This window comes from Pipistrellus hanaki (genome assembly GCF_964339955.1).
Source record: "Pipistrellus hanaki genome assembly, chromosome: 3".
NCBI classification, from domain to species: domain Eukaryota; kingdom Metazoa; phylum Chordata; class Mammalia; order Chiroptera; family Vespertilionidae; genus Pipistrellus; species Pipistrellus hanaki.
In genome coordinates, this window is record NC_140505.1 from 123,086,809 (window position 1) to 123,106,128 (window position 19,320).

Here is a 19,320-nt window from a genome sequence, read left to right on the forward strand (position 1 = left end):
AGAGCAACTTTGAGAGGCAAACTCAGTTTTAAAAATCACCAGGGTGATATTCTAATAACTAAAATATAAATTTCTTAATACTGGCAGTTTATGATTATTCTTCCAAAGTTTGAACCTTCATGAAAAGGAAATCATTAAAGAAAGTAGAGATTTTAATATATTTTTTTTGTTAGAGATCAGACCTATATTGGTAATAAAGCATTTGTCTTCATTCAGCTATCTTTTTCTAGTCATTCAAAGAGATAAACAGTTTCAAAAATGGCAGGGAATCATAGGAATGAACTATCTTAGTAATATTCCACTCCCCTGAGTCATAGAGCTAGAATCCCACAGTATGCCATTTATAAGGTTTTGTTAAACCTTTAAGAGCATTCCAATAGTTTATCTCTTCCCTATTTGGTTAGAAACCTCCTCTTCTCATATTACCTAAATAAGACTTTTAAAATAGCAGCAATTATAAGTGGTAGGAAGAATTAAAACTTTAAAGGGCAGAGTACTGATAAAAGTACATATCAGAAATGGTCTCCCTGTACAGATCTGTACACAGCAGGAGTGGAATGAAGATGCTTGTGAAATCCAATAGGTAATTATTCTGAAAGTCTCAACTTTGTGGTTCATGGAATCAGAGAATTAAGGGAAGACTGAAACCTAATTTTCTATCTTTTAGGAATAAAAAGGATATGAAGGAGAAGAATCCAAAAATTCTCATGTCATCAAGTTTTCAATAACATAATGTGAGAGTTAACAAATTGAAGGTTATGGCTGAAAACAATTGAGCTACTAGAGTGAGGTAAAGAGAGGAAGTAGCAAAGAGGAAGGACAAGCTGTGACCACATTTGCCAGATCCTTAGCTAAAACGTATAATAGAATTATTGGTGTGCAACTATTTAACATAATTGAATTTCCTAATCCCTCCATGCACTTGTGAAGGTCCTTAAATATAATGGTGTATTTTAAAAATAAATTTTTGCTTTCAAAATAATGTTCCCCCTCCATGTCTTACATTTTTGTCTAAGAACCTTGCACTTGTGCCTGTGCATTTCAAATGAATGTTGGGCATTTTTTAATGCTATTTTTAATCTGCTGGGCATTCTGGACATTCCTGGTATTTATAGTTTACAAACTTATTTCCTCATGTAAGCTCACCAAATCCTGATACCACCCACATAGAAATTAGTTAACAGGTGTTGTCCATATTAGTAACTTCATCTTTGGATGCAGTTAAACATAGTGTTGAATAAGCTCCTACAAATTAAGTTCTGTTTTTCAGGATGAGTTTAGTCTTGAGCTTATTAAAGAAAGATAGCCATGGCTTTAAAACTGAATAAATATGAACCATAATCTCTCAATAGTGTTGATAAGTTGCTTCAAGGACAAGTTCATGGTTTTCTTAAACATGTACTCTTTGATCCATGATACTTGGAAGAACCATTTTTGCATTTTTCCTATCTATTATTGGATACTATAATTGAATTTTTCATATGATAACATAGCCATTAAATAATGACATGGAAAAGAGCATATTAGTATTATCTAATACTTGGAGTTGCTATCATATTGATTTTAATTCCTTCATTTTTTTTTTCTGTAACCCACTATAAAAAACACACATCTTCATGCAACCATATCTCATTCTCCCATGGCACGAAGCGAAATGCATTCTTTTCTGACATTAAATCTTCCACACAAACTACAAATTCCCTTCGTTGCCACTTGCTGCAGAATTTGGCATTATTACTTGTCTCCCTTTTTCCCTGGATCCTCCCTCTCTCTCCTGACTGTTTCCTCCTCCTCTGCTTACTTCCCCCCCTTGCAAAAACTACCCTCTTCCTGCCTTCCTCTCAAACTGTATGTTTTTTTAATTTATTCTTCCATTCAACAGGAGACTCTTAGAAAGATTATTCAAGACTCAATGGATATCCGCATCCCTTATTTACTCCTCAACACACAAGCACTCTACAGCAGATGTTGACATGAAGGCATTAATGCCTGTCCAAGAACCAGAACTAGCTTCCTCATTCCAGCACACCAAGTAGTTGGCAATGTAGCATTTGGCAGCATCTGCTACATACACTTACATTACTTTGCCCTGTCTCACTCAGTCCGAGTACTATAGCTTATGCTACTATAGCTACCTAAAGATTAACCATCTATATCTGTTGATCCCTCCCTCTCAATAATGGGCTCATTCTCTCACCACTCTTTCCCTTTTCTGACTTTACACAGACCTGTGAGATCTCATACTTCCCTACAGCTTCAACCACACCCTATGTACTTGCTATATTCTTACTTTTGTCCTTCAGAAATGCATGATTGATAGCCTAAAGTCACTGCCTGCTTGATATTCCAAAGGATATATTAAACTCTACTCATCAAAATCTGAATTTATTTTCCCCTTCTATATTAATCATCGTATTTAATGACAACTTCTTATTCACTCAAGCCATTGAGTGAATGGGACCATTTTATACTCCCTACTAGAGGCCCAGTGCACAAAATTTGTGCACTGGGGGTGGGTCCCTTAGCCTGGAATGCACCCTTTCACAGCCTGAGACCTCTTGGGGTACATCTGACTGCCAGCTTAGGTTGGCCTCAGCCATCATTTCAGACATCCTTAGCGCTGCTGTGGAGGCAGGAGAGACTCCAACCACTGCCACTGTATTCGCCACTGCCCTTGCCAGCCATAAGTGGGCTTCTGTCTGAGTGGCACTCCCCCTGTGGGAGTGCACTGACCACCAGGGGGAAGCTTCTGCTTTGAGTGTCTGCCCCCGAGTGGTCAGTTGGTGTCATAGCAACCAGTCATTCTGCCCTTTGATCAATTTGCATATTAGCCTTTTATTATATAGGATACTCTTTGTCTCTCACATACAATGTGAGAGCAACATGTATTCTATAGTTCCTGGGAAGTATCTAGGGTGACCTCTTTAATATTCACATCAGATCATGTCATAGCCCAACTTTAAGTCTCTTAAAGGCTTCATAACTGATGAATAATATACCTCTCACTGTGTTCAAACCACAGTGGTCTTCTACCTGTTTCTGGAACACATGAGGTTCATTCCTTCATGGTCCTTTCATTCTTGCCTATGCAACACTGTTGCTATTATTTAAGTGTTTGCTCCTGTGATCCTCAAATGTCCCTATACCTGGTACCCTGGGTGCTCAGTTAATATTAGCTCAACATGAGCTGTCTGGCTGTTACAGGAATCCATCCATATATTGTAGATTCGTACCACCAGAGAACTTATCTTCTTGAAGGCTTAAAATAATCCAATAAAAGTTATAAAGTCTGCAATTTAAATAAAGACAACTTGTGACCAGTAATAGTAGCAGACCTAATTTTACCTTACTTGTGTTGTTAAACACAAACAGCAGACCAAGGCCATAGAGATAAGGTACGGTATATATAAAGATGGGGTGAACGTAGTTCTGTGAGTAGGAACTGAATGCCCCTGTTCCTGACACAGTGCCTCTGGGCTGTTCTATGATAAAGAAGAAACATCCTGTTTGGAATAGGTAAATGAAATTTGTAAGTTGAGCCATGCTGTCATAATTCTCTTTCCTCTACTTTCTTGTTTCTGTTAAAGTCTGGGTTTTTAATTCATTAATAGCATAGTGCCAATTCCAATTAAGAACAGAGGCAAAAATAATTTATACCAAAAACGTTACATTTAAATCATGTGTATTCTTCTGAATCAACATATTGAGGGCATGCCAATTTTATTCAATGTTCAAACACATCAGAAAAAATTAGAATCCAAGTCATTCTTACTCACAATCCAATGTGATTCTGACTAATACTTTTTGGCTGGAAAAGCTACCTTTTCATAGCATTTACATTTCTTAGGCTTTGATTTTTTCTGTTTCTTTAAATTTGTTTTTAATCAGAAGCAGAAATTTCAATATGACATGCACATGAGATGTTACATGACATTTGGGGGCTAATAAGGAGCAGGAAGTAATAAAAAGTTACTGATACTCATGAGGGTATTTTTATAAGTCTGTAGACACTTTGGTACAGATGTTTCAAGAATGATATCTAAGGGCTGCATCTCTATCCAGTCATAAGCTTTGGAGGCTTTTTCCTCCTGTCATAAAGTATTAGTTTGGTTGTTAATCAGGTTCTTAGAATCAAATTGGAATGATAGCAGAGAAGGTAGGAGTTTTAGTATCTAAAACCCCCTTATGGTTAAAATGATGAAAGTAAAACCAGCATCATCGGCCTTAAGAAATATAAAATACTAGAGGCCCAGTGCTTGAAATTCATTCACAGGGGGTGGGTCCCTCAGCACAACCTGCACCCTCTCCAATATGGGAGCCCTCAGGGGAGCCCTCTCCAATCTGGGAGCCGTGATGGCTTAGGCCCACTCCCCATGTTTCTCTGCTCTCTGTTAGGCCTGGCTGCTCTGTACACGCTGACCAGAGGCTCTCTGTGGCCCAGAGGCCCTTTGCAGCTGGGGCAGCATGCTTGCCGTGTCACCACAAAGCAAGCATTCTGCCAGGCCACTCATGCTGCCTTTTCTCAGGGGCTGCCCCCCCGACCCCCCTCCCCAGGACTGGGGGACTCTGGCAGGGCTGAGGGGACTGGGCATTGACTTCTTGTGGCTATGGGCACTGTCAGCTTTGTGATGGAGTGACAGTTAATTTGTATATTACCCTTTTATTAGATAGGAGGATATTCTGGGACTATTGGGATTTATAATATGAAACCCCTAAAAATCTTTTCACAGGTGGCAATTCAGAAATGTGCTCCTTGTAAAGTTGGTAGTAATACTATTCTTCATTTCCTTATCAGTTTAGGTAGTAAAAATGTTCATAATTATATGTCAATATCATATCCTAATTGGAGATTACTTTTATAGATAAGAAAGCTAAGGCTCATAGAGGTTACATGTCTTCCTCAATAGCACACACCTGTAATTGTAGCAGGGTACAAAGGGATTGCAAATGCTTTCAGTAAAATTTCAGAAAACAACTATAATTAATTTCCATAGAGCCATGTTTGCGCTCAGAGTAATTAAATTAGAAAATTTCCTTAAAATTTAAGTACTTTACAGTTTTTCTTAACAGTGATTTTCTTTCCACAGCCACTACATAGAGTTTACAACATTGTAACAAGTCCTTGGAGTGCTCATTGAACACACACGTGCGCGCACACACACACACACACACACACACACACACACACGATGTGCTAGTTAATCACTTTAAAATAAATTCCTTTTATTATTTTGGATTTTAGTTTTCTCACATTAAGTAAAGCAGGTCAGCAGGTCAAAAAAGTTCAGGTTTGTGTTTTTTGTTGTTTTTTTTTAAATTTATTTTCCAGTCTCTGACAATTAAAAACTCATAAAGTTTATATAAAATGTCTCTTCTGTGCTAAAAAGAGTTTTGGAAGAAACGTCATGCTGTGGATTTTGGCTACCATTCTTGATTTTATCTTTGATGAAAATTCAGGTAAGGCATTTTGCATTTCAGGTTGTCCTATAACATTAAGTTGTGGCTATTTCATTAGGAAAGAGGTATCTATTGTATTTCAGCAGTTTATTAACCTATTATTTTAGTTTAAACTTTGAAGTTTTACCAGTTGGTAAAGATAAGAGAAGACTGAGAGAACAGCAATCCTCCAGATTAATGACTTTCTGGAAAAGGCATGAATCATATGTCCCAATTAGTCACTGCTCAGCACACTTCCAGAAGCGTGCCTTTCGAGCTATTTCCAAAAGTGTTGAAGAATCCATGTGTTTACATTGGACTTTGTTATGAACAAAGAAAATACTATTCATTTATTTTCAAAATGCACATGGCACGTTCTGTTCTTTAAGCCAGTTGTCCAGACAAAAGGGCTCCACTTCAAATTGGAAATGGGTTTTATTACCACCAAGATCAGTGTCAGATTATTCAGACATAAACAAAAGAGATGTCAGGACGTGTTAAAACATCTGGGGATATGCTACTCAGGAGTCATACACATTCAACTGTACTAATGCTGTCACTTGTTCATAAATGGCAAACCCCCAAATACATATCATAGAATGTGATCAAATGGTTTCTTTAACAAGAAGGAAGACACGCAAAATAATTTTCTAGTCCATTTACAAATGCAGTTAAATCTAGAAGTGAAGGTAAGCACTGTTTTAGAATAAATATGATTCTTACCATCTGAGATTGACTCCTAGGACATCCATTGATATCTTCAACTTTTTCATTTGCTAAAGTAAAGAAATAAAATAAAAAAAGAGAAAAAAAAGAATGATGCTTAAGCAATGAATTGAAACACAAAAGACTAAAACAAAACAAAACACTAAAACAAAACAACAACAAAACAAAATACCAAGCAAAATGCTGCTGCTACATTCACTCTATCTCCCAAGCAGAGTACAAGAGGACACACTTGTTAGCAGCCGACAATTCCATATGCACAAGGCAAAAGAAAAAAAAAAGGGAGGGGGGTGTGAGAAGGAAGTTGCTGCTAATTCTTTAGTCCGTGCCAAATGACTGCTGACATGAAACCTTTCACAATTGTCCCCGCTGGGTCAGGATACAGTTTCAAGGAATCTCCGAGTGCGTAAGTTGCTCCAGCTAATGAAATGCACACATGGGAGACATATGGTTTAATGAAGCATTCATTTCTGACAACTCAGTGTATGTATGATACAGTTCTAACCATTCAAAAGTGTGGCCACACTGCCTTTTTCAAACATTGCCACAAAAACATTTCCATTGAAATCACGGGAGAGTTGCGTTAGTCTCAGACACATGGACCAAGTTTGTATGCATTTTACTTAAACTGTGTTTCTCCAAAAGGAGTGGGAGAGCGCCAATCGGGTTTTCTCTCGCAGGGCAGGGCTTACCTATGATCTGGATGATCTCGGCTAGCAGCACCCCGTCTGCAATGTCTTGTTGCAAATCCTTGATCAGCCTCTTGTGGCCCGATTTTGCCAGGTAGTGGTTGGCCCAGTCTGTGTAAATCTGCGGGACAGAGGGAGGGGAGAAGTGAGATGGGCTGAGGGGAGAAGTGAGGTGGGCGGAGGAAAAGGAGCTAATAAAAACTCCGAAGACAAATGCTGGATTCAAAGGGAAGCTATTCTGAATCACATTCCAGTTTACGAAGTCATGGCTCAAAAGGAAATAGTTGTAAAAAATTTTAAACAGCTCTTTCCTCCACTTATCTCTTGTTTCAAAGGGAGATGATTCACTCTTTCAAAACCAGGGGCTAGTCACTTGTGACACAGCAAAACTCCCTTCCCAGATGACTCCTGTTTGCAAATCCCTTTGGGATTTCACTCTCTTCCCTCTGATTCTATCAGATGGTAAATAAACTGTCTAGCCTTGTAGAAGGACACCACCTGGACTGATTTCTACAGAAACCCTACTTAAAAAAATGTGTTTCTCTGAGAAGACTTTATTACATTTGTCACATGTGATACTATATGTGTCAATAATTTTGGCATCATTTTAGGAATAAATTGCAAATCACTAAGATATTTTATTCAGACCGTTGTCTCCCCTTTCAGCCTCTTGAAATGAGTTTATATAAGAGGAGGAAGGAACCAGATGCAATTATTACATAGAAACTACAATACAGAATTGAGGACACTGGCCATTTGACACAGTAAAAGTGACTCCAGTAACAGATTATGATAGAAGAAAAAGTTGGAACTGGCCCGAAGTTTCACAAAAATAAAATGTTACCAGTGTTTCAGATGGAATGGGGCCCCTACTCATGTAATGTAACCTAACAGAAAGGATAAAAATGTTCAGACTTTTCAGTTTTAATTAAAACAGTATTCTGAAAGTGTATTAGACTGGAAAGGTTGAGTTGTAGCTTAAATCTTAAGCACTGAATACCAACCAGACTGTAAAAAAGCACTATTTTATATCTAACAAAACCAAACATAGTTTTTTTAAAAATAAAATGAATCAAAAGTGAAAGTCTTCCCACAACTTGCAACCCCACCCTCTTTGTAATAATTTGGTATGAATAGTTGTAGATGATTTTTCTAGAATTTTACACTTTATATAACACCATGTTACACACACACACACACACACACACACAAACACACACACACACACACACACACACACTAGGATTTTAGGTTAAAGCTGGCTCAAATTTTATATTCCATTTTAATAAAACTTTTAAACCCATATCCCTTATATTTTCCCATATATTTATCTCATTATCTTTGATTTTCTATTATACATATCAATCCCCCTGTTGAAGGATGTTTAATTTGTTTAAATATATTTTCATTGCAACTAAAGTTGTAAGACACCTTTACATACATATCTTTGCACATGCATATGCTTGTGTTCTTACCTAAAAGTAGAGCTGGTAAGGTTTTTTTTTTGTGTGTGTATGGGTGTGTTTTAATGGATCCTATATATAAATATTCAAAAATAAAAAATACAACCTAGAAGATAGAATATTTCTTTATTTTACAAAATATAAAGTTGGATCTTATTGCATAAGTAGTAGTGATTACATTTTCTGGAAGATATAAATAATTGGAAGCAGCCATTTGCATAGGAAAAAACATGACAGCAAAATTACATCTCCTTTCTTATGTTCATGGTCTTTGATGAAAATATTCAAGTGTGAGAAAAGTAAGTTGTATAATTGTCTTCAGAATTAGAAAACAAGCACATGACTTCTAGATGGTGATCATTTTTCTCAATAAAAATTTTATTCTTCTTGTATTATTATAAGATTTTTTGTATTATTATAAGATTTTATTTTTATAAGGATTTATACAATTTAGGATCTAAAACATTGACACATTTCCCTCATCTATACATCAAACAAAATATAGCATTAATTGTTTGGCCTTCTAGTAGAAATTTCTGGTTGACCCAATATTTTTAAAATAGTTTTAAATTGAATTTATTGGGTGACATTGGTTAATGTCACCCAATTACAATTATATAGGTTTCAGGTGTACAATTCTAGACTATATCCATCTGTATACTGTATTATGTGTTCACCACCCCAAGTCAAGTCTCCTTCCATCACCATTTATTCCTCCTAAACCCTCTCCTACCTCCTCCATGCCCCTCTCTCTGGTAATCACCATGCTGCTACAAGTTGACCCTGTCTTGATTTGTGCCTATATAGCAGTGAGTTATAAGAACAATGTGAGTAACTTTAAAGATAAAGAAGGTAAGTTCTGGAGTCAGGCAGACCTGGCTCTGAGGTAAGCAGATTCCTCATTTATAAAATAAAAATATCATTTTACATTACAGGATTGTTTCAGAACTAAGATAGCACTTATAAAGTACATGTCACAGAGTCAGCCCTGAAGAAATGTCTATTATCATCATTAGTATGGCATCTGGTGTTTGCTATGATAGCTTTCCAACAATGTTAAAGGTATCACTTGGCAGAGGGTTAAAAATTAAAGCAGATTGGTAAAAGAAAATGAAAGAAATTGTACTGCTCACTCCGACATTACTCATACCTCTGACTCTTCCTGACCTCTGATGCCCTGGGTCCACAGATCTATCCACCCTCCAACCCAGAGGAACATATCTGATTGTAAGGTGTCGTGTTCTCATGCAGACCTGCAATGCCTCCATTGGGACATCACTCCATAAAACTCCATATTTCATAGATTTTCTTTTATGAAGGCATTACATTATGGAAAATTTTTATCTAAATAGATACAGAATGAAATACATTAAAAATGAAAACAAGAAGCCAGGCTGGTGTCGCTCAGCAGTTGAGCATCAATCTATAAACCAGGAGAACATGGTTTGATTCTTGGTCAGAGCAAATGCCCAAGTTGCTGCCTCCATCTCCAGTCAGGGGCATGCAGGAGGCAACCGACCAATGATTGTCTCTCATCACTGATGTTTTTATTCATCTCCCCATTCTCCCTTCCTCTCTCTGAAATCAATAAAAACATTTTTAAAAAGTGAAAACAAGAATATTTGCATTTGCCAAATGCATGCCAACAGTACCTTATCCTTTATCTAAATCCCTCCCAGGACTTAGTTGAGAAAACCAATAGTAAGCCAGCAGCTAAGCTTCAAGACCTTATTGGGAAAGTCTATAATTTGGCTCATGAAACAATTTTTCATGGACCAGGAATCCTACACTTAAGAGCTTTGACTTGTGGAAGGAAGTCACCTGATTTCTACAGAAACCCTATTATAAAAATATATGTTTCTCTGAGAAGACTTTAACATGTGAAGTTTTGCTCAGACAGTAGCTCTGACTTTAGCTGCAATAAAAAAAAAAACCCAATTCGGACTACATAAATGAATTTAAAATAAATCTCTATTAAAAACTAAGTCTTATGCACATTATTTTACTTATTCTTTCTAATAGACATATGCAAAAGATACCTAAGACCCTTCAAATATATCAGTGCCTTTCAAAAAGATGTTATAATCTAGGTAAGGAACTCTCTTATATAAAAGGCCTGTGGCTGTAACACCACCATGACCAAATGAGCAGCAGCTCTTGCAGAGGGTGGGGTGGGGTGCGAGCTTCTAGCAGCAGAGAGCAACTAGCAGCAGAGATCTATGAGCAGCAATGGGCGGGGCAGCCAGCAAGCAAGTGGAAGCAAGCTATTTGCTCATGATTTCATGTGCTCTGGGACTCTAGTATAAAACAATAAAAAACTTAGAAAATGGCCGAAACCAGTTTGGCTCAGTGGTAGAGCTTCGGTCTGCAGACTGAAAGGTCCAGGGTTTGATTCCTGTCAAGGGCATGTACCTTGGTTGCGGGCACATCCCCGGTAGGGGGTGTGCAGGAGGCAGCTGGTCGATGTTTCTCTCTCATCGACATTTCTAGCTCTCTATCTCTCTCCCGTTCTCTCTGTAAAAAATCAATAAAATATATTTAAAAAAAATTAGAAAATGTATATGTAAAATATCATATGAATATTTTTCTATCTTTTAAAAATAAAAAAAGTAGAGATATAAGGTGTGTCTTTAATGAGGCAGTCTTCAGCAAAGGACACATAGACTATCAATGTATTTAAAACTCATAGGTAAACTTATTGTAATATTCTGATGAGAGCAGATGAAAACCACCTAGTCAACTGTCATTAGAATCTGTTAAAAAAAAACACACACAACAGAATGTTGAAATTATGTCTGGATTTTGGATCTGAACTCCAAAGTTGTCCATGGTTCATTTTCACAAAAAAATAGTGAATCTTTCGGTGTATAAGACACTCCACACTTTTCCAACACAAAATTAAGAAATCAATATCTACACCAATAAAAGAGAAAGATGCAAATTGACTATACCTTCACGACACCCACCAGCCAATCAGGAGTGAGTATGCAAATCAACCCAACAAAGATGTCAGGTGTCGTCATGAAGACAACACAGGCATTCTGCACCACCCCAGCCACTCCAGGCCTCTGGGCAGCATGGGAAGGCAGAAAGGTGGCTCTGGACCAGAGCAAAGGTGAAAAGGTGGCTCTGGCCAGAGCAAAGGCAGTGCCAGCAACCAAGGGAAGGAAGACCCATTCTTGCATGAATCTTTGTGCATCGGGCCTCTAGTCTATATATAAAAGGCTAATATGCCAAGTGTCCTTCCCACTGTTTGACCAGTCACTATTAGGTGCACTACCCACCAGGGGGCAGATGTTCAATGCAGAAGCTGCTGTGTTGCACACAGAGAAACAGTACCATGGACCTGGTGCCCACAAAGCAACACTTGGCTTCCCCCAAGTGGGACACAGGCTCTGCCATCACCCCAGAGTGACAGCTCACCAAATTGCAGCCTATGCTGCCATGGCACAAGATGCAACCCACAGCCCAGCCCAGCCCAGAAAGAGTGGCTGTGGACACTGGGTAATTACATCATATTTTTTTGACATTCTGAAGCTGAAATTATTGAAAGACTAAGTCTGAAGACCAACTATGGCCACAATATACCTCTGAAGCCAAAAGAATGTGATGTACTCGTCAGAATATGTCTGAAAAATAGTCATCAACAAGTACTACTGATATTGGTAGGAAATGCCTTCATAATGAAAATGAGGTAAATGAGGGTGCAGCTATCAGAACACAGTTGTGGTGGAATGACTGTTACGTGTCAATTTTGTCTATCCCTAAATTTCTTGGGTGAAAAATCATCTCATGAAAAATTTACTCGATTTTGTAGCAAAGGCAAAGTTTGTCCAAATGATTTAATTTTTCCAGAATATCTGGCATATTTTAAAAAATTAATGATAAATAAAGATTATGACAGAAAAAATTAATGGAAATATTCATTATTATATCATGTTGTTATTGTTTATTAATTAATCAATTTATATATTACTTTCATGTACATTTTACTGCTTTTTTCATCTTTGACACTTCTATTATAGAGAAAGGGCGAATAGCAATATTAGAATATTTCTTCTAATTAATTTCCTTTCAATGTGCACAAATTTATGCACCAGCCACTAGTTTTAAACATTAAACAGAACACATTTTTATTTAGTAATCACTGCAGGTAAGGTTTACATATCAATACTATGATATTATGCGGCGTGTCACTTTATCCAGTCTGTTTGCATCACTACTCTCTTCATTTCCATTAGTTCCAGACATATCAATTTCTTTAACTTCTATTGTATCCCTGCTGTCTTCTGAGTCACTGTCTATATATGTGAGATCATCCTCATAAACCGGTGGCATTTTCTGAACTAACTTTATCCGTGTTCTCATGGCCAACCCTTCTCTCATGAAATTGAAGCACCATTTTGTAAATGCACCTTTCCTCTAAAATCAACAATGTTCATTTCGCTTGCAATCATTCTTGCCTGACATTGAATAAGCTTGGTTGACACACATAAGCCACTCTGGCGCTGCTCCATAATCCAAGTTTGCCCATTTTGCTGGTTTTCCTCTTAAGGCCTTCTTCTTTTTTGGCATCTTAAGGAATTGTTCTTCCTGTTTTCTTTACTGTCTGATCATACACTCAGTGGGAAGAGGTCCAAATTGTTTCTTCACAGCTCTATTTCCATGCTCTTTTGCAGAGCTGATTACATTCAGTTTGAATTTTGCAGAATAAGACAATCGCTTACCGGTATTTGACTTTTTATATCTTTATGGGCTTAAAAGGCTCCACTCTACTTCCTGCTGGATCTGCACACTTACCACCTCCACCTCCAATTACAGCATCAGCTGACATCAGTAACAATAAGGCTGGTGATTGGAGGAGCCTGTTTGACAAAGTATGGGCAGCTAAGTACCTGCATGACTCCCCAGCTGACTTCCATGTATAAGACACCCCTCAATTTTCAGTCTAATGATTTTAGAAAAAAATAGTTTCTTATAAACAGAAAAAATATGGTAATCATAGTATTTAACTTGTGAGTTTCAGTTAAATAAGCTATAGAAAGTAAGCTAATGTACTTTGTAGGATGTGGTAAAAACTGTGGGTTTTTTTTAATGAAGAAATTGAAATAATTGGGAACAGCATCAAATTAATCATAAATCAATGTTTGGTATTTTCTGTACCAGTGTCAATAAGTATTTTTGTCTTAAGGTTCTGGTCAAAGCTTTAATAAGATTTACCTCTATACAACTGAAGCCAGTTTTTCTCAACTGTTTCAGCTGCAATTTAGGAACATAAATGCTATCTCATTAATCATTTCAGTTAATTCAGAAGAATTAATAATACTAAATTGACCAAAGGGGTTCTTATAATTTCTAGCATAATTATATACATAATACTTACTTTACAGTAATTAAAATAATAATAAGAGATACAATGGCATATTGTATATTTCATTATAAGCATGAATTTAGAAACTATTAGACAATAGCATATGCTCTTTAAGATTATTTCTATATTGTTGAAATTTTTGCTCTGCCACTTAATATCCATTGACTGAACATTTATTTTCCTTCACTGCCAGAGTTTTCTTGGAACATAAGAATTATCTTGGAACATACTGACATATGTTTTCATATTGGAGACATGTTTCTATCTCTTTCTCCCTCTCCCTTCCATGAAATCAGTAAAAAATATCCTTAGGTGAAGATAAAATATATCATAGTTTGTAAATTTTTAAGAAAGGATTTGGATATTATAATTATACTAGAGGCCTGGTGCATGAATTCATGAACAGGTGGGATCCCTCAGCCTAGCAGCAATCAAGGCCTATCAGGGGGCCAGCTGGAGTGGGGGAGGGGCCATGGGAGGTTGGTTGTCTGTGGGTGGTGGGGCTGTGGGAAGTTGTCTGACTGGGGGGGGGAGGAGCCGCAGAAGGTTGGCCAGCCTGGGGAGGGGCTGTGGCAGGTTGACTGGCTGGGGGAAGGGGCCATGGGAGGAACGCTGGCCAGGGGGGAGAGGCTGTGGAAGGTTGGCCTGCCAGCCCACCTGGTGGGGCCTATCAGAGGAGCCGGCCAGTGGGGGAGGGGCCATGGGAGGTTGGCTGTGGGAGCTCACTGACCACTAGAGGTCAGGACCAGTATTGCGCATCTGCCCCTCAGTGGTCAGTGTACATCATAGCGACTGGTCAATTGGTCATTCTGGTCATTTGGTCTTAATGGTTGCTTAGGCTTTTATAGAGAGAGACTACAGGCCCAGTGCACAAAATTAATGCAAGGAGCTTGGCCTTCACAGCCATAACGGCTTGCCTTGTCCCTCACAGCCACAGTGGCTGCCTTGGTCCTCACAGCCCTGGCTTTGTCTAGAAGGTTATCTGGAAGGTCATTCAGCTGTTCAGTTTAATTAGCATATGACACTTTTATTATTATAGATAGCAAAATTTTGGTTCTAAATCTTATTTCAGTTAACTTCAATTGCATTTCCACTGCTATCAGCAGCATTAACAAAAATAAAGATCTATATAGCATTCTTTCTCCAAGAGGTACTGTCCACTAATGACTGTTTGAGAGTAAGCCACAGTTTTAAACACTTTAAATGGTATAACGCACTCAAACTTCAAAGCTCCCTTAGAGGAGGAAACTACTATTCCATTTCAGAGATGAGAATCTTGAAATAGAGAGGTGAAATATTTTCCCCAGGTCACAACAGCTGCATGGAACCCAGATGTTCTGGCTCAGAATCTGCACTGTTAGCCCCCACAAAAGGAAATGTTTCATTTATGAGCCTTCCATAATTCCAGCTTCCTCCAGTTATTTCCATGCCTCTCATATACATGTCAAACTTGGGGGTATGGGGATCCTTTATTTGACTGCTATAACATCTGGTGTCTACAGAGTGCTCTATGGGGAATCCATCCTAAGGGCTTGCAAAATTCTAATAATGCAGGTGACAACATGAACTAAAATGTGCATGCTAAACTGTTCCAAAAGGGTATTTTAGGAAAACAGTCAAGAGAACTCTCCTTTCTCAGAATTTTCTAAAGGTAAAAACAAACAAACAAATAAACAGAACACACACACACACACACACAAAATGGCATACTTGATATTCTTTTACCTTCTTTTTTATCTCAGTCTGATATTTGGTGTTCATAGATAGAGCAAATAAATTAAAGGTAAATATTAGCAACCATTCTTCAAAACCCAAATAATTTGGCAGAAAGTATGTGTAGGAAAATAATGTTAACAAAACACAAATTTCGGAGGAAGGTGAAGGGGATAGGAATGGATTAACCAAAGGACATATATGCACAACCCATAGACACAGACAACAGTGTGGGAAAAGTCTGGGGTGAGGTGGGGGACATCTGCAATACTAACAACAATTAAAAAAGAGGGAGAGGATAAACATGTATAAATCTTAGGATCTCCATTTCTAAGTTGCTCACCTGTTTTTTTTTGTGTTTTTTTTCATTCACATTCCAATAACTGGCAGTGAAGAATGACTGGTAGAAACTTTAGTGTAAACCAGTGGTTCTCAAAGTCTGATCCCAGGACCAACAGTGCCTGAGCCATCTGGGAACTTTTTAGAAATGCAAATTATCAGTTCTCACCCCAGATCTACTGACTCAGCAACTCTGCACGTGGAGCCAGGAATCTGAGTTTTATAATATATTTTTTTATTGATTTTTCACAGAGAGGAAGGGAGAGAGACAGAGAGCCAGAAACATCGATGAGAGAGAGTCATTGACCAGCTGCCTCTTGCACACCCCCTACCAGGGATGTGCCCGCAACCAACGTACATGCCCTTGACCGGCATCGAACCTGGGACCTTTCAGTCAACAGACCAACGCTCTACCACTGAGCCAAACCGGTTTTGGCAGGAATCTGAATTTTAACAAGCCCTCCCTCAAGGTGAGCCTGGTATATCTAATGTGTGAAAACTAATGGCATAGACCAGTGGTCGGCAAACAGAGACTCGCGAGCCACATGCAGCTCTTTGGCCCCTTGAGTGTTCTAATGCCATTTCTTCAAAATAGACTCGCCCAGGCCGAAAACCAACTTCTGCAAATGGGCCACAAAGTTTCAATCACACTGTACGTGTGTACCCACACGTGGTATTTTGTGGAAGAGCCACACTCAAGGGGCCAAAGAGCCGCATGTGGCTCACGAGCCACGGTTTGCCGACCACTGGCATAGACCAATACTGCTCACAAATAAAAATGATTGTATTTCTAACACTTTAAACTGTATTTCAATGTAAAGAGAATGCTATCTCAGTCTAAGGGAAAGATAACAAAAGAATGTTGGCTTATATAGAATTTAACTTAACCTACTAAATTTATCTTTCTGCCAAGAAAAACCCACTAAGACCACAGTATACTAATTGTAAATGCTATTTGCAAACCATTCGTTCCACTATTGTTGTTGTTTGAGAGAGACAGAGAGATATATAAAGAGAAACATCATTTTGTTGTTCCACTAATTTATGCATTCATTGATTGACTCTTACGTGTTCTCTTATAGGGGATCAAACCCTCAACCTTGGCTTATGAAGACAACTCTCTAAACAATTGAGCTACCTGGTCAGGGCCCTATACTGATGTTTTTCACCTTTTAAATTATTAATGATTTAATAAATCATGAAAGTTAGGCATTTATTTAAATTTTTTTTTCAAGACAGAAAATCCTTTATTTATTTAGAAAGTGACTAGCAAGGGGTGATTTACATTTACTTAGACTAAAAGCATAGAACTTGGAAGCTGAAGGGAACGTACTTCCTGCTATGCTAAAAAGCAGCAGTGAAAAGTAATGGAAATAAAGTGTAGCACCCAGGGCTACTCAGACATCCAACTAGCCAGTGACAGGCAGCAGGAGCAAAGTTTCTGGGCGGGAGGGGGAGAGTAGACTTTTCAAAATATTTGCTTTCTTGCCATATTTCTTTCCGTTTTATTACATAAATTCTAAGCAAATACAGTACTATCTGGAAGATTTTGTTGATCTCCAACTAAAGCACATCCTATTTTCACAAATATTTGGCATTTTTGAAGCTATCAAAAGTTATAATACAACACTCACACCACACACCTATTCATATGCATGTCACATGGCAAGATTGCTAAGGATACTTTGTTGATCCAATGTATATTCCAATCAGAGACAATTACTTGTGGCTTCCTGCAGGCGGTTTCTCTCCAGTGACCTGCTATAGCTCCAAACCACCACGGGTAGGGGCTAGAGCTACATAAATCCAAGATCATCAGACAATTCTGGCTGCTTCTGTGTAGCTTTGTTAACATGGCAAGGTAAAACTGCTCACATAAGTCTCTTGACCGCTAAAAGAACCCCAAGACTACAGAAGTCACCATAGTAACAGCCACCTCACAAATTCCCAAATCTTTCATGAAATCTTTTCATTTTCAATGCACCCCAACTGCTAGATTGCTAAGGATTCCATTTGAATCCCTTAGAAATTATTGCACATTAAGTAAAACAGAAAATAACAATGGAAAAATGCAGACTGCTCACTGTACAATTTTTATTGTGTGTGTGTGTGTTTTGTTTGTTTGTTTGCTTGCTTGCTTTTGTTTTAGAGAGAGAGGAAAGGAGAAGGTAGAGAGAGATAGAAACATCGATTGGCTGTTCCTGCACACCCCTTACTGGAGATTGAGCTCACAAACCCCTGCATGTGCTCTGACTTGGAATCAAACAAGTGACCTCTTGGTGACTGGGTCCATGCTCAACCACCGAGCAACACTGGCGGGGTTCATATTGTATTTATATACAAATGCAAGGTGGCACATAAAAATCTAAATTGGCCAATATTTCAAATTCAAGCTTTCAAACCAAATTCTACAGCCTGTTTCCTTATAAACCTATCCCTGTGATTGAAGTTCCTCATGATGTATGTGAAACAAGGTCTAAAATGTCCATCGAACATAGAACACTCAGGAGATAAAACTTTTCACTGGGCAGAGAAGTTGGTCTCAGTTGATGTAGTTATTATTCAATCCCCAAACCCCCTGAGGAAAAACATAGTTAAATTTTTAAGGTTTTCAGAAGTGGAGACTAAAGTCAGAAAAGTGGGGCTCCTTTCCCAGTACCACTTAACTACCAGACTTGAGTTTCCTTCTCCTGAATGCAGGGATTGTAGACTTATCTACCATGTCTATCTCACATGATTATTGTGAGGCTTAACTGTAATAAAAAAAAAAAAACATTTGCAAAAGCAAGATGTTCTAAACAGAATAAAGCATCATTATTAAAATCAATGAAACATGCTACCCATGAATTACATTAATATATTTGCCCCAAACAAACATGCAATAATAACTATTGCACATGCATAATGAGATCAAAAACCTTTTGCTTTTTTATTTTATTAATGAGACATAAAAACTAATTTTTTTCCATAAAATATCCTTATTTTGAATCCTATTCTCCATTTTTTTACACCCAGGGCAGCTGGATGTACATGTCCAGGTGGAACATGGAAGCCACATAATGAAACCGGCAGACCATTCATCAGTATGAGTTCTTGAGTGACTGTATAAACCAGATGATCCCAACTCTATACCCAACAACAGGAAATGCCTTGGGATGTGAGAGGAAAAAAAAGAATACTGTGCTGAGCCCCTGAAACCTGGGCTCTTTTATAAGCTGGCATTGATTTGAGTTACAGAGATACTCTCCTTGAGCCAAAGACTATTTGCAGAACAATTTCTCAATGTCCATGAATTCAATTACAAGTCCAAAGGAGGACTCGGCATTCCCAATATTCCCATTTCTCTTCCAGAGATCACAGCTGTATACCGAGGACTTTCTCTTCATTCCTGATAATTTTTTCATTAAGTCATTGAATATAGATTTAAAAATTTACACTAATAAAAATAAAATATGCAAATTGACTGTACCTCCATGAAGCAAATAAGCCAGTTGGGAGTGAGTATGCAAATTAGCACAAACATGGTGGGTTAATTTGCATATGCAGGCAGGGAGCTGCTGGGCAGGGCTGACACCTGCTATGA

General features: G+C 38.0%; 1 protein-coding gene across 10 annotated transcripts in view; it reads right to left on the reverse strand.

Annotated features, from left to right (window-relative positions):
* NAV3 (neuron navigator 3) overlaps window positions 1–19,320 on the reverse strand; it is a 774,341-nt gene that overhangs the window by 228,192 nt on the left and 526,829 nt on the right. For 9 of the 10 annotated variants that reach the window (XM_084876277.1, XM_084876279.1, XM_084876278.1 and 6 more), the window contains 2 exons: window positions 6,855–6,972; window positions 6,160–6,212 (listed from right to left, as the gene is read on the reverse strand). In XM_084876277.1, coding sequence (XP_084732403.1) covers window positions 6,160–6,212; window positions 6,855–6,972 — 171 coding nt within the window. Of the gene's footprint in view, window positions 1–6,159; window positions 6,213–6,334; window positions 6,522–6,854; window positions 6,973–19,320 lie in introns of those variants that run through there. The other variant, XM_084876280.1, reaches the window with a different exon arrangement.